General features: G+C 43.9%; 2 protein-coding genes across 3 annotated transcripts; one reads left to right on the top strand and one right to left on the bottom strand.

The window, feature by feature from the left end:
• Positions 1-4: 4 nt before the first annotated feature.
• On the bottom strand, positions 5-2,612 carry ube2d2l (ubiquitin-conjugating enzyme E2D 2 (UBC4/5 homolog, yeast), like). The gene is made up of 7 exons (XM_087799494.1): positions 2,418-2,612; positions 2,012-2,075; positions 1,902-1,933; positions 675-752; positions 505-610; positions 331-424; positions 5-264 (listed from the first exon to the last, which is right to left on the bottom strand). The coding sequence occupies exons 1-7, from the start codon at positions 2,439-2,441 to the stop codon at positions 219-221; spliced, it is 444 nt and encodes a 147-aa protein (XP_087655620.1). The 5' UTR covers positions 2,442-2,612; the 3' UTR covers positions 5-218.
• A 19-nt stretch (positions 2,613-2,631) lies between these two features.
• On the top strand, positions 2,632-21,975 carry LOC148072158 (transcription factor COE1). Of its 2 annotated transcripts, none has more exons than XM_087799493.1 (17): positions 2,632-2,726; positions 4,133-4,367; positions 4,476-4,616; positions 6,328-6,484; positions 6,611-6,674; positions 7,812-7,867; positions 8,660-8,733; positions 9,554-9,622; positions 16,149-16,230; positions 16,307-16,424; positions 16,569-16,699; positions 16,806-16,932; positions 19,127-19,215; positions 21,145-21,210; positions 21,284-21,455; positions 21,524-21,676; positions 21,845-21,975. In XM_087799493.1, the coding sequence occupies exons 1-17, from the start codon at positions 2,639-2,641 to the stop codon at positions 21,874-21,876; spliced, it is 1,854 nt and encodes a 617-aa protein (XP_087655619.1). In that variant the 5' UTR covers positions 2,632-2,638; the 3' UTR covers positions 21,877-21,975. The 2 variants fall into 2 exon arrangements, with proteins under 2 accessions (XP_087655619.1, XP_087655618.1); XM_087799492.1 differs by having other exon boundaries at positions 16,566-16,699.

Genomic DNA, 21,975 nt, shown 5'->3' with positions numbered 1-21,975 from the left:
CTCGGGAGGGAAAGTTCCAGTTAGACTTTATTTGTGTGTGTGTGTGTGTGAGTGTGTGCGTGTGTCATGCACTTCAGTCTTCAAACAAACGCCCAACCAGAGAATAAGACTCAATTTTTTTAAAGAACTCGAGCAAGACGATGTGATGGAATGTCAGTTGAGGCGCTGCCTGGAGGGATAGGGATGGGGGGGTTCGGGGGGGGGGGGCATGGCGGTCCTCACGTGGCGTACTTCCGGGTCCACTCTTGAGCTGTTTTGTTGTACCTGAACACATGGATGACGTGAACGAGGCGGGAAAGTCAATCGCCAGATCGTATTAAAAACACACACCTGGCCAGGTCGGTCTTGTAGATCCGAGCGATGTCGGGAACCAGAGGGTCGTCTGGGTTCGGGTCACATAGCAGCGAACAGATGGAGAGAAGAACTGCAGGGGAAAAAGACGGGCAAGCTGTCACTCAACGTCTTCAGCACCATGGATGAGGGAGGGGCGTCTGTCTCCGGTACCTTTTGAGATGGTCAGCGCCGGTGACCACTGCGAGCGCAGGATGTCCAAACAGATGCTGCCGTTGCTGTTGATGTTGGGGTGATAGATCCTGGTGGTGAACGACACCTGGGGGGAGGGGGGAGACAAACGCGTCACGAGGCACGAACGCACAACGAGCCGCACGACCCACCTTAGGCGGTTTGAAGGGGTAGTCTGTCGGGAAGTGGATGGTGAGGAAGAAGACGCCTCCTTGGTACGGGCTGTCCTGCTGCAGAGGTGACCGTGTTATTATTATGACCACTAGAGTGGCGGGTCTTCTATGGCGGCCCCCCGATGACCATTGGAAATGTCAATCATTGTGTAAAGCTTTCCATACACATGAAGATTCAAACGTGAATAGGTGTGAAAACCTACTACTGACAACTGTGTTAGTGACTTCATTTCCTCTGAAGAATTCAACTTCAACAGTCCAACTTTTGAGGCAAAACGACCTAGTTTTTTTTGCCAACTATTGTTTAAATCACTACGAATCGTAGTCTAATCATTTACTTTAGTTTGCTCCCGTTCTGAATAAACACGACACCCTTAACAACTGTCATGCGTCTCGAATTAATAGCTAACAATAGAGAAGAAGCCTACGTTGGTTCATCACAAATATGACCTTTAGCTTTTCGTCGTGTTTGTAAATACGTTTTAAACGTGCACTGCAGCATGAAAAGAAGTCGGGGATATGTCTCAGTTTTTCTCAAAGAAAAATATATGTTTTGTAATACTTCAGATATTCTGTGAATTAATTAATCTTATAAATCTTTTTTTCAATACTTAAATCTTGTTTGTTTAATATCTGTAACTCACGCTAGGTTTTATAAAACAAATAATCGACTGCACTCGATTACAAATCCAAATCATTTACAGTACATGCACTTGAAAAAAATAAAAACTGAGTCATTGACTGTCGATCAATACTTTCAGATGCAAAAAAGGAGAACTGATGAAGATCTTTATTATAAATTAGATTAACTTTTCATCATGATCTCCATCAAGTCAAGTGGATCTTGAACAGAAGGGAGGCTGGAATGATGCATGTCTTCAGTTTGCTCCAGTTTACAGACGTCCTGGAGCTACTTCAAGAGGCCTTCTATGAACATTATAGCTTATGCAAAACTGCTTTGGTCCGACCAGTGACCAAAGCAGTTAGTGTTCTTATTTTATTTTGATGTCCTGACGATGATTATCTTAATAAAGCAAAGAACACTAAGCCCTTTAATCCTCTTTTTTCTTCAATTTTAAGTTATTTAATTGATTTAACATGGATTTCTTTTTTTTTACATTGTAAGAATTAAGAGGTCTGGTTATAAAACATTTCTTGGGTACCACCCCTGGACTATACTGTAAAGAATGTGTTGTAGGAACTCACCGGGCCCATGATGGTCGCCTGCCAGTGGAACACTGGAACACACACACAAAAAAAGCAACGTTATTGACACACAAACACACCAGGATCCCTGAGCTGGTTCTGCTGCTCACTGTCTTCATTGCAGGGCCCGGCGGAGCACTGGGCTGGGGGGTCTCTGGACAGGTCGGTCAGTTCCTGAACAGAAGATGAAAAAAAAAAAACATGATGATGACAAATTTAATGATGAATTTAAATGACCATCGACGTAAACATCCGGTTGAAGCCTGTAATGCGTTGGTTATTAAATGTGCGATTCTGGTCTGGGACTCGAGGTTCTGCTTCGGCATCTCTCAGGAACTGGACCGGCGTGTCAGCTGCCGGAGATCCGGCCCGGTGCTGGAGCAGGTGTCCGAAGATGGATGAAACGCCGGCCGTTTCTCCGCCACCGGCCGCCGCGACGACATGACCCAGCTCACGACACCACTCGCCCAAAAAAAACAGACGGACACAGAACCATTGTGAGGGAGAAGGAAGTACCTTTGAGATCCGCTTCAGAGCCATCGAGAGAGAGAGAAAGAGAGAGAGAGCGCCGCAGCTAACTGGCTAACATCGATCACACTGCTAATGCTAAGCTAACTCTCTTAAACTCTGGACCTGGTCTCGCACATCGACTGAAGGCTGACTTTTTTACTGGTTACTCGGATGTATTCGGGACCGCTACGACTAGAACCGGTCCGTTGAAACGCCGAAGCTTCAAGATGTCTCCTGTGAACTGGATCCAAGCGGCAGCGCAGACGTCTCACTCTGATCGCGAATCCGGTGACGGGACGTCTCACTCTGAGCGAGGTCTGTTGTGCGCCGCGAACCACTTCCGGGTTGAAGGGCGACAGTGTTTGTTCCTGCGCGAGAGGACCGTGTCAACAAAGGCGCCAGTGACGTCATCAGTAAAAGAGCGTTTATTGTCCTCTGCAAATACAAAATACAACGAAATTAATTAATAAAACCAAATTAATTTCCTTCTTTTGTTTGTTTGTTTTAGTAGATCATTATTCAAATGATTTAATGTTGGTCATATGTCGCAAAATGAATGTGCATTTAAATAGTACATAAGTAGTAAAGTAAAACTGAGTAATACTATAATAGTAAATCGCATATATAACGTTCACAAATCTTAATGTAAAAAAGACACTCAAAATATCGATTTAGTTATAGAAAATATATTAAAAATTTAAATTTTATTTTAAAAATAATAATAATTTAAGCAGTTATTTATGTAAAAATGACTATTTTCTGTTGATTCGTTCTTTTTTTGACAATTTTTGTGTGCGAATTTAAATGTGTTTTTATTTATTATTATATTTCATAATGTTGTAAGTAGTTTTGATCTAATTTTGTAAAGGTCCAATATTACATTTCTTGTCTTATTCTCTTATAATAAATATAAAATGTAAAACGTTAAAACATTTTTTTAAAGTAATGTATTAAAATAGGCGGAATCATCTTCCTCTCTCTTTGCGCTTGATGGATCTACTGACTCCTTTAAGAAACATCTTAAGACCTTTTTATTTGTTCAGGCTTTTCCTTGATTTTATGGAACTCCTGTTGTGTTATCAGTTGTATCTTGATCTTTAAAGTATATACTTTATTGAATATTGTTTTGATTGTTTAAGCACTTTGTGACCCTGGTCTGGAAAAGCGCTACACAAATAAAAATGACTTACTAACTTACTTACTTACTTACTTTTGACAATTTTTGTGTGCGAATTTTAATGTGTTTTAATTTATTATATTTCATAATGTTGTAAGTAGTTTTGATCTAATTTTGTAAAGGTCCAATATTACATTTATTGTCTTATTCTCTTATAATAAATATAAAATGTAAAACGTTAAAAAAAAGTTTGAGTAATCTATTAAAAATAGGCTACCTACGTTCGCTCGCGTGTAGTAACAACATTCATCCACTAGAGGTCACCTTCAGCTCAGGTCTCCTCACCTCACCGCGGATGATTCACTCTGTAGAGATGAAGATGAAGGTGATGAAGGTGATGAAGGTGATGAAGGCGATGAAGGCGATGAAGTGGATAATAATTAATACGATGATAATAGTTTAAATGATGATGTTGATGATGATGATGAAGGTTATGAACATCAATCTTGTGAGATGGCAGTGAATTTAGTTATTTTCATTTGTCGGGGGGGGGAGTTCGAAAAGGTGTGTGACGTCATATATCTTCTCCGCCAATCACGTCCAGAAGCGGCTCGAGGTGCGCGATGGAAGCGTCTCTACATGGTCATGCCACGCCCACCACGACGCCACGTGCTCCCCCGGGAATTCCAAAAACAGCGGGCCGGGAGCCGGAGCTCTCCGCCGGGACAGAGGAGCCGTCAGGAGCCGGGGAGGGAGGGAGGAGAGTTCTGGCCCAATCCCTCGGTCCCCCCGGGAGCGCGAGTCTCGCTCGCCCCGGCCTCGCTCTCGCATCATTTCATGTGAGTCTTTTGAAGCGGTGCCGTGTTTCATCAGAACCTCCTCTCCGCCTCCTGCTACTGGACTCTCTGTGGGGAAACTTCTGGACGTCTCGTCTCTTCATCCCGCAGCACCTCTATGTTCTCCATCCAGGACGGGCTCCCGCGGGGCGGCCTGAGCATGAAGGAGGAGCCGCTGCCCACCGGGATGACGCCGGTCCGCTCCTGGATGCAGAGTTCGGGGATCCTGGACGCCAACGCTGCTGCTCAAAGGTAACAACTGCGGGTTCAACGCCCGAGTCACTCAAGGCGGGTCACACCTGGAACCATAATAACGTGTTTAAAACATTTAATCACAAACTTTCAAGCAGTTGAAGTAAATGTATTTGACCAGTTTATAATCATATTTGAGTGGCAACCTGAGTGATGATGATGGTGAGGATGAAGATGATGATGATGGTCTGCTCCGTCATTTAAATCAAACACGTGTCTGATGGTTCTAGAGATGTTGTAGACATTTGAAGATTTGAGGTTTGTCAAAGGAAAAAAACATCAGATCAGGAGAGTTTAACGTATAAATGTACAAGTAAATGATTTAAAATTGTCATCATCATCATCGTCACATCATCATTTGTATTATCTTCATCTTAATCTTCATCATATAGATCATCTTTATCTTAATCTTCATCATTTTGGTCATCATCATATAGATCATCTTTATCTTAATCTTCATCATTTTTATTATCATCTTCATCATCATCATCCTTCTCATCATCTTCATCTTAATCTTCATAGGTTTGATTATCATCATATAATGGTCATCTTTATCTTAATCTTCATAATTTTTATTATCATAATCATCTTCATCATCACCTTCACTTCATCATTTGTATTTTTTTCATCTTCATCATTTTTATCGTCACCATCATCTTAACATTATTATTCCTATTATCATCGGTTTTCAATGCATCATCTTCCTCCTCCTCATCTTCATCATCTTTATGATCCTCGTGCATCTGCACCATAATCTTCATTTTCATCATTTTTATAATCATCATCATCTTTATTATAATTATATTTATCATTAAAGTTCAACTAATGTGTGGATTTAAATGTGTCTTAAATAGATGTTGGACTCTATTGTATCATCAGTATCTGTTTGTACAAAAGTCTCTTTTCATTGAAATATTTACATTATAAAATGATCTTAAGCCCCGCCCACTGAAAACACTTGTTTTTTTCTGGATATTAAATCTTGTTTATCATAACCACACCCACTCTGCTGTGAGTGGTCAAGCATTGAGTTTTGTCACCACGCATCATCAATCCTGGAAGTCTCCACCTACAAGGTACTCGTTGTATAAACAAAGCGGGGCTTGATTACAGCTGGCTGGAGTGAAGACTTTGTGACCCTGGTCTGGAAAAGCGCTATATAAATAAATATTACTTACTTACTTACTTACTTACTATTATTACGTCATAATAGACTCCGCTCTTGTAACCTCTCGTTCGCTGAGGCTTCAGACGGGGGAGAAGTCTCTATAGTAATACGTTTAAAACATGATGAGAGACTTACTTACATCTTGGAGAGGACGACCTCGACATTTGAAACATGACAATGAGTCAGTAGAGTTGGAGTTTTGACAATATTACCATAATCATCTTCATCATTATCATCATCTTCATAAGCATCATTATTTTATTTTATTAAAAATAATTAGCATCATCTATGGGCGGAACCAGAAAAAAATGTTGTATAAAAAAAACCCAGCAGCAGTGAAGTCCGCCTGGACCCAGGAGTCCACAAATGAAACGTTCTTCACACGTTCATCTTATTTTCGACGTGAGAATGGGCTTCTATGACATCATGGATCAGAGACCATGTGACCTCTGGAGTTAAGGAACGACGCTCATGTGAATCCGGAACGATGACGGAGTACACCTGTTGATCTTCGTCAGTGTGACATCACTTCCTGTCTTCCAGCGGCGTGTGTCTGGCGCGCGCCCACTTCGAGAAGCAGCCTCCGTCCAACCTCCGCAAGTCCAACTTCTTCCACTTCGTCCTGGCGCTGTACGACCGCCAGGGCCAACCGGTGGAGATCGAGAGGACCAGCTACGTGGACTTTGTGGAGAAGGACCGGGTGAGACACACACGTGTACACACACACAAACAATAAATGTTTATGAAGTCCTGTGTGTGTGTCTGAGGGAGTGTGTGGTGTGTCGGTGCGTCGATTGTGTCCCTGAGTGTGTGTTTTGTGTTGCAGGAGTACAATGGAGAGAAGACCAACAATGGCATCCACTACAGGCTGCAGCTCCTCTATAGTAACGGTGAGACAGTCTAGTGACGGTGTTCAGGGTCATGATGCTTGTTTTTAAGAGAAACCACATCAATTTCATGTTGTGTGTGTGTGTGTGTGTGTGTGTTTGAGGAGGGGGTGTCCTCAGGGGTCCTGGTGAACTTTTGGCAGAATTAAAGTCGAGTAGTTTCACAGAATAAATTTACCTCAAAGGTCACGACTGCGGGAACGTTCCACATGAAGAAGCTCATAAAGCATTTTCAAGTCCTGACCAGTGATGATCAGCAGCCATGACATCTACACACACACACACACGCACACACACACACGCACACACACGCACACACGCGCACTCGCACGCACACATGGTGGTGATGAAGATGGTGATTGTGATGATGATGATGATGGTGATGAAGATGGTGATGAAGATGGTGATTGTGATGGTTATGATGATGATGGTAATGGTGATGGTGAAGATGATGATGATGATGGTGATGGTGATGAAGATGGTGATGATTGCGAAGATGATCATGATGGTGAAGATGATGATGATGATCAAGATAGTGATAATGATGATTATGAAGATAGTGATGAAGATGGTAAGGATGGTGATGATGATGATGTAGATGAAGATGTGATGAAGATTAAGATGATGGTGATGGTGATGGTGATGGTGATGTTGATGATGATGATGATTGCGAAGATGATCATGATGGTGAAGATGAAGATGAAGAAGATGATGATGAAGATGAAGAAGATGATGATGATGATGATGATCAAGATAGTGATAATGATGATTATAAAGATAGTGATGAAGATGAAGATGGTGATGAGGATGATGTAGATGATGATGATTATGAAGATGGTGATGTTGATGATGAAGCTGTGATGAAGATGAATATGAAGATGATGATAATGAAGATATGATGAAGATGAAGATGATGGTGAGGATGAGGATGATGATGATGATGATGGTGAAGGTAAAGAAGATGTGATGATGTTGATGTTGATGATGAAGCTGTGATGAAGATGAAGATGATGAAGATGATGGTGAGGATGAGGATGGTGAGGATGAGGATGAGGATGAGGATGAGGATGAGGATGAGGATGAGGATGATGATGGTGATGGTGATGATGAAGATTAATGACTCCTATTTTTCATCTGCAGGAATCAGAACTGAGCAAGACATTTTTGTCAGACTCATTGACTCCATGACCAAACAGGTGACCCAACAACACCCACACACACACACACCCAAATACACACACACACGCGCGCACTCACACACCCACGCACCCACACACCCACACACAAACGCACACACACCCCCACACACACACACACACACACACACACACACCCACACACGCACACACACACACCCCCACACACAAACAAACACACACACACACACACACACACACACACACACACACACACACACACACACACACACACACACACACACACACACACACACACACCCACACCCACACACAAACTCCCACACGCACACACCCACACCCACACCCACGCACCCACACACAATCTCACACACACACACACACACACACACACCCACGCACGCACAAACACCCACACACAAACTCCCACACGCACACACACACACACCATAACTGGGGTCCCATCACTCCTTTCTACGTGTGTCTTGGATCGATGTGTCAAGTGACTGTTAACAACGCACCAACTGTGACGATCAATACACACTAATTTGACTCTTTGACTCGTGTCACACACTCTCACACACACACACAACATGTATGACAGCGGGTCAGCTGCGGTCCTCACGGGTCCAAACGCTTCCACCTCACACTAATGTGGATCTGCAGAGTGACACACACACACACACACACACACAGACACACACATACACACACACACACACACACACACACACACACACACACACACACACACTTGTGTGCTTGACCCGCCTGAAGGTGTCCCAGAGACACGTGTCATGTGACCTGTAACATGCTCTGTTCGTCCTCCAGCCGATCCTGTACGAGGGTCAGGACAAGAACCCTGAGATGTGCCGGGTCCTCCTCACACACGAGATCATGTGCAGGTGAGGTCACACACACACTCACACACACACACACACACACACACACACACACACACATCATCACGCCATCACGCCGTGCAGTCACTCGCGGCGCCCGGGGAACCGTCATTAAGTCGCATCGTGGACGCTCTGCCAAGGTTTGTTTTGGTGGTTGAAGGGCCCCGGGTCCCCCGAGGCCTCTGGGCTCCTGGGGTCCGATTTGTTTATAACACCTCTCCGACAGTTTGGAGGTTCTCGTAGCCGCGGCAACAGCGGTGGGTTTCCAATGCTAATTGGTCTCCTGGAAGTTTCACTAATGGCTCGAAGTAGCTGAGGGAATAAATTATTGTCTTGCGTCCTGTAGTCACACACACACACACACACACACACACACACACACACACACACACACACACACACACACACACACACACACACACACACATTTGTGTTTTCATACTTTCAGATCAAACATAATAAATGATTCATAAAGTGTCTTGTTTGACCTTCAGGTCCTCGTTCAAATGACAATCTCATTCAGGACAGCAGGGGGCGCTGCATCGTTGAGGGGGGTCAAGGGGGTGTCAGGGGGTTGGTTCTGATCCAGGCCGTGGACAGTGTCGAGCACCTCCTCTCAGGTCCAGTGTTGGATGTTCTGGTTAGAGGAGGTTCTGACTTGATTGCTGTTTTCTGTTCACTGTGCAACAAAACCACTTCCTGGTGTCGATCACGTCTCAGACATGATCCTTGGGAGGAAACCGGAGCACATAGAAGACACATGTGTATCTATATAAGAGTTCTACTGTCAGTGTGAGTCTGGACTGACTGTGTTTTCCTTCAGTCGCTGCTGTGATAAGAAGAGCTGTGGGAACAGAAATGAAACTCCATCAGACCCCGTCATCATCGACAGGTAAGAGCTGCTGCTGATGTCACACACCTGTGATGATGTCACACACCTAATGATGATGTCACATACCTGTGATGATGTCACACACCTAATGATGATGTCACATACCTGTGATGATGTCACACACCCAATGATGATGTCACACACCCAATGATGATGTCACACTCCTTTGATGATGTCACATATCTGTGATGATGTCACACACCTGTGATGATGTCACACACCCAATGATGATGGCACACACCCAATGATGATGTCACATACATGTGATGATGTCACACCCCTAATGATGATGTCACATACCTGTGATGATGTCACACACCCAATGATGATGTCACACACCCAATGATGATGTCACATACCTTTGATGATGTCACACACCCAATGATGATTTCACACACCCAATGATGATGTCACATACCTTTGATGATGTCACACACCCAATGATGATGTCACACACCCAATGATGATGTCACATACCTTTGATGATGTCACATACCTGTGATGATGTCACACACCCAATGATGATGTCACACACCCAATGATGATGTCACACACCTTTGATGATGTCACACACCCAATGATGATGTCACACACCCAATGATGATGTCACACACCTAATGATGATGTCACACACCTTTGATGATGTCACACACCCAATGATGATGTCACATACCTTTGATGATGTCACATACCTGTGATGATGTCACACACCCAATGATGATGTCACACACCCAATGATGATGTCACATACCTTTGATGATGTCACACACCCAATGATGATTTCACACACCCAATGATGATGTCACATACCTTTGATGATGTCACATACCTGTGATGATGTCACACACCCAATGATGATGTCACACACCCAATGATGATGTCACACACCTTTGATGATGTCACACACCCAATGATGATGTCACACACCCAATGATGATGTCACACACCTAATGATGATGTCACACACCTTTGATGATGTCACATACCTTTGATGATGTCACACACCCAATGATGATGTCACATACCTTTGATGATGTCACACACCCAATGATGATGTCACATACCTAATGATGATGTCACATACCTTTGATGATGTCACACACCTAATGATGATGTCACATACCTGTGATGATGTCACACACCTAATGATGATGTCACATACCTTTGATGATGTCACACACCCAATGATGATGTCACATACATGTGATGATGTCACACACCTAATGATGATGTCACATACCTTTGATGATGTCACACACCCAATGATGATGTCACATACATGTGATGATGTCACACCCCTAATGATGATGTCACATACCTGTGATGATGTCACACACCTAATGATGATGTCAAACACATAATGATAATTTCACATATCTGTGATGATGTCACACACCCAATTATGATGTCACACACCCAATGATGATGTCACATATCTGTGATGATGTCACACACCCAATGATGATGTCACATATCTGTGTTGATGTCACACACCCAATTATGATGTCACACACCCAATGATGTCACATACCTGTGATGATGTCACACACCTAATGATGATGTCAAACACATAATGATAATTTCACATACCTGTGATGATGTCACACACCTAATGATGATGTCAAACACATAATGATAATTTCACATATCTGTGATGATGTCACACACCCAATTATGATGTCATATACATGTGATGATGTCACACACCTAATGATGATGTCACATACCTTTGATGATGTCACACACCCAATGATGATGTCACATACATGTGATGATGTCACACCCCTAATGATGATGTCACATACCTGTGATGATGTCACACACCTAATGATGATGTCAAACACATAATGATAATTTCACATATCTGTGATGATGTCACACACCCAATTATGATGTCACACACCCAATGATGATGTCACATATCTGTGATGATGTCACACACCCAATGATGATGTCACATATCTGTGTTGATGTCACACACCCAATTATGATGTCACACACCCAATGATGTCACATACCTGTTATGATGTCACACACCCAATGATGTCACATACCTGTTATGATGTCACACACCCAATGATGATGTCACATATCTGTGACGATGTCACACACAGCAAGGTCTCCTGGTGGTAAACCTGAAACACTATGTGCCGTTAACAACAATCCTCTAGCTTTACACACACACACACTCGCACACACACGAACAAACACAGACAAGTTTGAGCCTGACAGTGTGAATACATGTTTTCACAGGCTCGCTGTGTGTGTATTTAATTAAGTGTGTAGGTTTGGGTGTACATGCTTGTGAAAGTGTGTGTGTGAGAAAGTGTGTGCATAATACTGTAGGGGTGTGTGCTTGTGTGTGTCAGTGTGTATGTGCATGCTTGTGTAGGTGTGTGTAGTATTAGAGTCAGGGCTTCTTTCAGCACCATGTTGTATATCAGACTCATCTTGGACTCAAAGAGAATAAGTAACGATGGTGTTGCTCCTCAGGACGACATCGAGGATGTGTGTATATGTGTGTGTGTGTGTGTGTTTGAAGGGGGAAGAGATAGCGTTTGGGTGGGGGTCACGAGGAGGGTCAAATGGAGAAAAAGACCGAAGAAGAAAATCTCCAATTCATTGAAATCAAGTCGATAACACTGTAATATTCATGACAGCTGGAAGCAGAACACCCCGAACCCCGAGTGCTGCATTAATCATGACCATTGATCTGTGTGTGTCTGTGTGTACTTGCGTGTCTGTGTATGTGTGCACTTGTATGTGTGTACTTATGTGTCTGTGTGTACTTGTGTGTCTGTGTATGTGTGCACTTGTCTCTGTGGACATGTGTGTCTGTTTGTGTGCACTTTTCTGTGTGTACTTGTGTGTCTGTGTGTACATGTGTGTGTGTGTGTGTGTGTGTGCACTTGTCTGTGTGTACTTGTGTGTCTATCTGTTAGTGTGTGTGTCTGTGTGTACTTGTGTGTTTGTGTATGTGGGTACATGTGTCTATGTATTTGTGTACTTGTGTGCCTGTGTATTCATGTACTTCTGTGTGTACATGTGCGTGTGTCTGTGTATGTGTGTATTTGTGTGTCTGTGTTTATCTGTACTTGTGTCTGTTTAAACTTGTTTGTGTGTGTCTGCATGTTCTAGGGTGCATGTGTGTGTCTGTCGGTACTTGTGTGTCTGTGTGTACTTGTGTGTTTGTGTAAGTGTGTGTGTCTCTTTGTGTGTTGTGTGTCTCTTTGTGTGTACTTGTGTGCATGTCTTCCTGTGTGTTCTTTTGTGTGTGTGTTTTTTTCTGTGCGTACTCGTGTGTGTGTGTGTTTCTGTGTGTACTTGGGTGCGTGTCTTTTTGTTTGTGTCTTTCTGTGTACTTGTGTGTGTGTGTGTGTGTTTCTGTGCGTACTTGTGTGTTTGTTTTTCTGTGTGTACTTGTGTGTGTGTATGTTTCTGTGCATACTTGTGTGTGTGTTTCTTTGTGTACTTGTGTGTGTTTCTGTGTGTACTTGTGTGTGTGTGTGTGTAGGTGTGTGTGTTTCTATGTGCACTTGTGTGTGTGTGTGTTTGTGTATGTGTGTGTAAGCTTTGATAGCAGCAGTGTCTCCAGCTGGTGTGCTAACGTAGCTCGTGCTAATGTATCTCTGATGTTGTTGAGGCTCCAGTGGTGTGTCCCCCACCTCCTCCCCCCTCCTCCCCCTCCTCCCCCCTCCTCCCCTCCTCCCCCCGTCTAACGACTCATCTAAGTCGCCACCAGTCGCTGCAACCTTGACGTGATCCTCCCGCTGCCATCTGCTGGCAGCTTGAGCCGTCAGACGATCTTGAGCTTTCTGGACCAAACACGCCTCCAGCAGAGTCCAGCCTGTTGGAGGACCAGGGTCCTGCTCCTCTTCTTCTTTACATCCTCTTCTTTTCTTCTTTACATCCTCTTCTTCTCTTCTTAACATCCTCTTCTTCTCTTCTTTACATCCTCTTCTTCTCTTCTTTACATCCCCTTCTTCTCTTCTTTACATCCTCTTCTCTTCTTAACATCCTCTTCTTTACATCTTCTTCTTAACATCCTCTTCTTAACACCCTCTTCTTTTCTTCTTTACATCCTCCTCTTTACCATCCTCTTCTTAACATCCTTTTCTTTACATCCTCTTCTTTACCATCCTTTTCTTTACATCCTCTTCTTAACATCCTCTTCTTTACCATCCTCTTTTTTACATCCTCTTCTTAACATCCCCTTATTTTCTTCTTTACATCCTCTTCTTTACATTCTCTTCTTAACATCCTCTTCTTGACATCCTCTTATTTTCTTCTTTACATCCTCTTCTTAACATGTTCTTCTTTTCTTCTTTACATCCTCCTCTTTACCATCCTCTTCTTTACCATCCTTTTCTTTACGATCCTTTTCTTTACCATCCTTTTCTTTACATCCTCTTCTTTACCATCCTCTTCTTTACCATCCTTTTCTTTACTTCCTCTTCTTTACCATCCTCTTCTTTACCATCCTTTTCTTTACATCCTCTTCTTTACCATCCTCTTCTTTACCATCCTCTTCCTTACATCCTTTTCTTTACCATTCTCTTCTTTACCATCCTCTTCTTTACCATCATCTTCTTTACATCCTCTTCTTTACCATCCTCTTCTTTACATCCTTTTCTTTACCATTCTTTTCTTTAACATCCTCTTCTTTACCATCCTCTTCTTTACCATTCTCTTCTTTACCATCCTCTTCTTTACCATCCTCTTCTTTACGTCCTCTTTTTTACCATCCTCTTCTTCTTTACATCCTCTACTTTACCATCCCTTTCTTTACATCCTATTCTACTCCTCTTCATCCTCTCTTTCTGTTCTTCTTTACAATTTATCTCCTCTTCTTTTTCATCTCCTTCCACTCTTCTTTAGAGGGATGCTCTTCTCCTTTCATCATCTCCCATTTTCTCCTCTTTGTCATGTCACTCAACTCCTCTTCATCATCATCTCCACTTCCCCTCTTTTCCTGAATCTTCTTATCATCTACGTGGGTCTGATTTGAACCCACAACACTGAAACTACTTCATCATGGTGACCGACAAATAAATCTCACACACACAATCACAACACACTTGCACAAACACACCCATATAGTTTCACAAAAAAGTTTCCCACAGTAACACACAAACGTAAAAACATTAAAGAAGACACATCAACAAAAAAAGACAAAACCCAGACACACACATAAACACACACACACAGAGACACACACAGATTTCCATACACTGACAGACAACAAACACACAGAAACACAATTACTCACACACAACAGACACTCACACAGGAACACGTTCATACAGATACACACTCGGACATGAAGCGTCTCACACACTGACAGATACACATACACACACACACACACACACAGCTAACGAAGAAAGTAATGATGCAAAAGTTACACAGTAAATGTAATTTGTTATCGTTTGAAGTTTTCTTTCTCGCCAACAACAGACATACAGACACATGATGAACTCATACTGACGCATCTAACAGACAATACACAAAATACACACACACACACACACACACACACACACACACACACACACACGCGGATGAAAACTACTTTCCATCTGTGGGACTGCAGGTGGACTTGTGGGCGGAGTCAGTGGACAGTAGCAAGGAGACCATCTGCTCTTACCTTGTTTGCCTTCGAGTCACAGGTGTGAGTGTGTTTGTGTTGCCTCTGTAACACACACACACTCCACCGTGTCCAGATGAAATTGTGATGAAAAAAAAAAGTTTTTTACCATTTTTAACAAGTGTGTTGGTGTGTGTGTTTGTGCGTGTGTGGATGTTTTCACGTGTGTGTCTGTTAATGTGTATGAGTGTGTGCTTGTGTTTATGTGAGTGTGTATGTGTGAGTGTGTGCATATGTTCACGTGTGTGTGTTTATGTGTGTGTCTGTTAATGTGTATGAGTGCGTTCATGTGGGTGTGTGTTAATGTGTGTACATGTGTTTATGTGTGAGTGTCTGTTAATGTGTATATGTTCATTAATGTGTCTGTTTAAGTCTCTAAATGTGCATTTGTGCGCTTGATTTTATGTGTGAGTGTGTGTTTATGTGTTTATGTGTGTGTTTATTCGTGTGTATGTGTGAGTGTTTGCATGTGTGCGTATGTGTGTGGGAGTATGTTTAGGTGTATGTGTGCGTGTGTTTACTTGCGTGTGTTCATGTGAATGTGTGTTTGTGTGCGTGTTTTTATGTCCGTGTGCATGTGTGTGTGTTGATTATTTGTGTGTGTGAGGAGAGTTGTGTGGAGACAGATTTGTTCTACCGACTGTTTCATCAAGTATTTAGCGTGATTGTACATGCTTCTGTAATTGCTGTCGGGCTAATGAATAATTAATGTTGTATTACACACACACACACACGGACACACACACAAGTACGATGGTTTCGCTCGTCTGGTGAAAAGCAGTTACTTTTTCACAGATAATATTTTTGTGTGCGATGGTGATATTGGCGATGATATCATGTGACTAAAACCTGGTCATGTGACTCTTCATTTCCCTCCAGATTCTTCCTCAAGTTTTTCCTCAAGTGTAACCAGAACTGCCTGAAGAACGCCGGCAACCCCAGGGACATGCGGCGCTTCCAGGTTGGGCGCCCCCCGGCTTTTTCTGGGGTGCATACCACCCCACGTCTAATGACTCTTGTGTGCCCTCTGTGAGCAGGTGGTGGTCTCCACCACGGTCAACGTGGACGGTCACGTTCTGGCCGTGTCCGACAACATGTTCGTCCACAACAACTCCAAACATGGCCGCCGTGCTCGCCGCCTGGACCCGTCAGAAGGTGAGACCGTGACCCCTGACCTCAACCGACTTCACTTGATGTTAGCGCCCCCTGGTGTAGAATAAATCTACAGTACAATGCAATCCAGGAAGTGAGTTTATTAGCTGCTAACATAAAGTGTGTGTGTGTGTGTGTGTGAAGCAGCAACACCCTGCATCAAAGCCATCAGTCCCAGTGAAGGTTGGACGACAGGGGGCGCCACAGTCATTCTCATAGGAGAGAACTTCTTCGATGGGCTGCAGGTGGTGTTTGGAACCATGTTGGTGTGGAGCGAGGTGACGCACACTCCCTCACACTCACACACTTCTGACACACACATGCACGATCACCAAGGTGTTTTTGTGCACGACCTGAATCTGCTGAGTGTGTTTGTCTGCTCAGCTCATCACGCCGCACGCCATCCGTGTCCAGACGCCGCCCCGCCACATCCCCGGCGTGGTGGAGGTCACGCTGTCCTACAAGTCCAAGCAGTTCTGCAAGGGTGCGCCGGGACGCTTCGTCTACACAGGTGGGTAACGTTGTTACGCACTCAAGTCATGTGACCAGAGCAACGTCTTGTGACCTTTTGCTGTTGCCATGGAGACAATCTTCTGATTCATCAAGTTCCTGTCTGCCAAGTGACCCAAGCTGTCCAACAATCTTAGGCTGTCCAATTGTTCTTTAGCGCTCATGATGGTCTCACGGTGTTCTCTTGATGGTCTTCAGTTCTCATGATGTCCTCATAATGGTCTTTAGTTCTTATGGTGGTCTCATGATTGTCTTTGGTTCTTGTGATGTTCTCATGGTGGTCTTTAGTTCTCAAGATGTTCTATTGATGGTCTTTGGTTCATATGATGGATGTTCTTACTATGGTGGTCTTTGGTTCTCATTATGGTCCTTAATTATCATGATGGTCTCACAGTGTTCTCTTGATGGTCTTCAGTTCTCATGATGTCCTCATAATGGTCTTTAGTTCTTATGGTGGTCTCATGATTGTCTTTGGTTCTTGTGATGTCCTCATGGTGGTCTTTAGTTCTCAAGATGTTCTATTGATGGTCTTTGGTTCATAATATGGATTTTCTTACTATGGTGGTCTTTTGTTCTCATTATGGTCATGATGGTCTCATGGTGTACCATAGTTGTAATGATGGTCTTATGATGGTCCTGAGTTCTCATAATGATCTTATGATAAGTCTTAAGTTCTTGTGATGTTCTTGTGTTGACCATTGGTTCTGATTATGTTCTGATGATAGTCTATAGTATCTATCATGATCTTATTATTGTATTTAGTTCTAGTAATGGTCTTTACATAGAACTTTATTACTTTTCTACTTTATGATGTTCTCGTGATAGTCTTTAATTCTTATGATTGTTTCATGATGGTTAATTTCTCGTGTTATTCTTTAGATCTCATGACGTTCTTATGGTGGCCTTTAGTTCTAATGATAGTCTCACGGTGGTCTTTAGTTCTTATGATGTTATTTTGGTGGCTTTTTGTTCTCATGATGTTCTCATGATGGTCTTTAATTCTCATGACGCGTTCATGGTGCTCTTTAGTTCTCATGATGGTCACATGGCGGTCTTTAGTATTCATGAAGGTGCCATGGTGGTCTTTACTTCTCATGATGGTCTTTAGTTATTGTGTCTGTCTTGAGTTCTCATAATGGTCTTTAATGATCATGATGTGTTAATGGTTTCTTTAGTTCTCATGATCTTTTCATTTTGGTCTTTAGTTCTCATGATGGTCCCATGGTGATCTTTAGTTCTCATGATGGTCCCATGGTGATCTTTAGTTCTCATGATGGTCCCATGGTGGTCTTTAGGTCTCATGATGGTCCAATGGTTGTTTTTAGTTCTCATGGTGTTCTCACGATGGTCTTTAGTTCTCATGGTGGTCTCTTGATTGGAGGCTCATGTTCTTGGAGATATATTCGCAGACTTAACCACAGCCCCGCCGTCAACATGCCGTCATTGTTGGTGGGTTTCCGTCGGGCAGGTCTGACCGTGATTGTGTCTCACACGGAGGTTCTGTTGTGTAACTTCAGGTGAAAACACGTGACACATGTTCATCCGTCTCTTTTTCTCACCTCTGAAGTCTGGTGATTGATCCCGCTACTTCCCGTTAGCAACAACAGCGAGCCCGGGGTCCCTCGGCGCCGCCCGGCGTGCAGCATCTCGTTCTGCTGCCAAACTGAAACAAATTGGATTTAGCCGCTCAGTCGCTGCGGCGGGAAAGAAACAGATATTGTTCTAATGCTAATCACATGGACGACAAACGGCGGCTCAACTCTTTGGAGGCGTCGCCCGATTCTTATTCATCATATTAGCGCTCGCCTCGACTGTCAATCATTCTCACAATAAACTAGAGGCGGGCGAGAAGCGGCGGCGGCGGAGTGGCGGACAAATTGTCCCCAAAGTCACATTTGACAGACTCCAGTGATTAATGGAGCTGATTACGGAGCCCGGGCGCCCGACCCGAGTCTGCCGGGACGCAGGCGAGCGAGGGCGGAGCCTGATTGTTAACGCTGAATGAAGTGGCGGGAATTTAATCACGGCTGCAGCCACGCAAGATAACAGAGGTCATGTGATCGAGGACAGACACACGCTGACTCGTGACCATGAGCAAGGACCTCTCCTTGACCTGAACCTTTTCCATGATGGTTCATCCCTTGGCCCCGCCAAAGAGTTGAACCAGCAACCCTTAAGTCTGTGTGTGTCTGCAGCGCTGAACGAACCAACCATCGACTACGGCTTCCAGAGACTGCAGAAGGTCGTTCCTCGTCACCCTGGAGACCCCGAGAGGTTACCCAAGGTCAGAGTGTGTGTGTGAGCATGTGTGTGTGTTACCAGTTGTGTGTGGTGACTGTGAGTGAGTCCGTAACTATGTTTGTGTGTCTGTTAGTGAGTGTGTTGTGTTTTTAACAATTTGTGTCATAAGTGAGTATGTGTGTTAGTATGTTTTTGTTTCTGTAAGTCTTTTTGTGTTGCCATGAGTGTACGTGTCATTGAGTGACTGAGTGTGTTTTTTATTGTGTATTTGTGTTTAACAATTTGTGTGGTGAGTGAGTATGTGTGTTTATTTAGGATGTTTGTGTTTTTGTAAGTCTTTGTGTGTTACCATGAGTGTACGTGTCATTGAGTGACTGAGTGTGTTTTTTATTGTGTATTTGTGTTTAACAATTTGTGTGGTGAGTGAGTATGTGTGTTTATTTAGGATGTTTGTGTTTTTGTAAGTCTTTGTGTGTTACCATGAGTGTATGTGTCATTGAGTGACCGAGTGTGTTTTTTATTGTGTATTTGTGTTTAACAATTTGTGTGGAGTGAGTATGTGTGTTTATTTAGGATGTTTGTGTTTTTGTAAGTCTTTGTGTGTTACCATGAGTGTATGTGTCATTGAGTGACCGAGTGTGTTTTTTATTGTGTATTTGTGTTTAACAATTTGTGTGGAGTGAGTATGTGTGTTTATTTAGGATGTTTGTGTTTTTGTGTGTTAGGATGTAAGTCTTTGTGTGTTGCCATGAGTGTATGTGTCATAGAGTGTGTATTTTATTGTGTACGTGTTAGCGTGTCAGTGAGTGTTTGTGGTACCTTTTAAATGTGTGAGTGTGTTTGTGCTCCCATGTATGTGTGTCAGTGAGTGAGTGTGTGTTATCTGTAAGTGTACGTGTGTTACCATGTTGGTGAGTTGTCATGAGTGTGTCTTCGTAATAAGTGTTAGTCTCTGAGTGTATCAGGTGAGTGTCTTTATAAAAGATAGTGTGTGCTTTTGTATTAGCACGTGTGTGTCTGTGTGAGTTTATGTCAGCGAGAGAGTGTGTGTGTGTTACTGTTTGTGTACGTACTTGCATGCATGTGTGTAAGAGAGTGCATGCTTTTTTGTTAACACATGGGTGAGTACTTTCAAGTATAACTATCAAGTGTGTGTTTGTTTCAGTGTGTGTTTGTTAATATATTTGTATGTGTCTGTCGGTGTGTGTGGATAAGTGAGCGTGTGTGTGCTTGTGTGTGAGCATATGTGTGAGTGTTTGCATGTGTTTGATGTTAGTGTGTGTTTGTGTCAGTGTGTATTTGTTAATATATTTGTATGTGTCCGTAAGTGTGTGTTGCTGTGTGTGTGGATAAGTGAGCATGTGTGCGCTTGTGTGTGAGCATATGTGTGAGTGTTTGCATGTGTTTGATGTTAGTGTGTGTTTGTGTGTTTGTCTCAGTGTTTGTTTGTTAATATATTTGTATGTGTCTGTAAGTGTGTGTTGCTGTGTGTATGGATAAGTGAGCGTGTGTGTGAGCATATGTGTAAGTGTTTGCATGTGTTTGATGTGAGTCTGTGAGTGTGTGTTTGTGTGTGTTCATCATCAGCTGTGTTGAATCTCCTCTGACAGCAGAAAACAGTTTTGTAAATTGAAGTCATTTATCTCGCTGACACTAGGGGGCCTCGGCTCCAGAAAAAGCACTTTGTGCATCAAGTGGTCGTAATAGTTTCATCGGCGCGACGGCAAGCCGGGCGGCGAGTAAATATTTCGTCTGAAGAACGCCGTCTGTCGCTCCGCGCGTCGGGATCAAAGGAAACAATGTCACAGCACGCAATCATGTGACAGGCGGCGGCGGCACGATGGCCTGTCACGCCTTGTTTCCTTCTACCTGCCCCCCCCACACCTGTTGTCACTACTGGAGCTGTCACTCCAGGAACAGGAAGTGACCTGTAGAGGAGCCGTTGAGTTGATGTTTATGACTTCTGTGACAGGAAGTTCTGCTGAAGCGAGCGGCCGACCTGGTGGAGGCGCTCTACGGGACGCCCCACAGCAACCAGGTGAGCCGGTCTCTGCAGGCCCCCCGACGGTGGTCCGGTGGTCAGTACTGCAACTGTGGTCCCTGCTCCGTAGGACATCATCCTGAAGCGAGCGGCGGACCTGACGGAAGCGCTCTACAGCGCCCCCCGCAGTCACAACCAGCTCCCTTCCATCACGAGCTCCGCCCACTCCGCCATGCTGGGCGTCAACTCGTTCAGCAGCCAGCTCGCCGTCACCATCTCCGAGTCGTCCCAGGGGGATCAAGGTGGGTCCCGGGAGACGTCCAAGGTCCTCATGACGTCACCGCGCCAACAGGTGTGTGTGTGTCTCTAGGATACTCCAGGAGCTCCAGCAGCGTCTCCCCCCGAGGGTTCCTTCCCGGCTCCACGCCACAGTCTGGATTCTCCGCCATCAACGGGTACGGACCCAACCTGTCCGGATCCCCGAGCTTCCTGAATGGGAGCTCTGCCAATTCTGCGTACGCAGGTGAGCGAAGAACCCTCTACAGATCAACCCTGAAGAGTTTGTTTCTTTCCTTCCATCTGCTCCCAACTCCTCCCTGTAACTCCTTCCTCTCATCATCCTCTTCCTCCTTCCTTTTCTTTGGAAGTCCATCATGACGTTCAGAGGTTCACAGATGTTTTCTTCTCTCAGCGATGGCCGGACTCATCGTTCCTCCCATGTGAACGTCAGATCTGGGCAGAGAAGAAGACGAGTCTTCTCCATCATCACTTCATTTCCCGATGAACACATGAACCCCCACCGACTGATCTCAAGTCCCCTCA

Source organism: Callionymus lyra, chromosome 9, assembly GCF_982586985.1.
Source record: "Callionymus lyra chromosome 9, fCalLyr1.hap1.1, whole genome shotgun sequence".
NCBI classification, from domain to species: Eukaryota; Metazoa; Chordata; class Actinopteri; order Syngnathiformes; family Callionymidae; genus Callionymus; species Callionymus lyra.
Note: the sequence above shows the minus strand (reverse complement) of the source record. Positions and strands in the feature narration are given on the sequence as shown.

Bases quoted from the DNA above. Each gene is read 5' to 3' on its own strand.
- LOC148072158 (XM_087799492.1), top strand. From the start codon at position 2,639: ATGTCTCCTGTGAACTGGATCCAAGCGGCAGCGCAGACGTCTCACTCT. The intron at 9,623-16,148 runs GTAAGAGCTGCT...ATTTCCCTCCAG, and splicing joins GACCCCGTCATCATCGACAG to ATTCTTCCTCAAGTTTTTCC. The intron at 16,425-16,565 runs GTGAGACCGTGA...GTGTGTGTGAAG, and splicing joins CCGCCTGGACCCGTCAGAAG to CAGCAACACCCTGCATCAAA.
- ube2d2l (XM_087799494.1), bottom strand. From the start codon at position 2,441: ATGGCTCTGAAGCGGATCTCAAAG. The intron at 611-674 runs GTGGGTCGTGCG...CCCTCCCCCCAG, and splicing joins ACCCCTTCAAACCGCCTAAG to GTGTCGTTCACCACCAGGAT. The intron at 265-330 runs GTGTGTGTTTTT...CCATGTGTTCAG, and splicing joins TACAAGACCGACCTGGCCAG to GTACAACAAAACAGCTCAAG.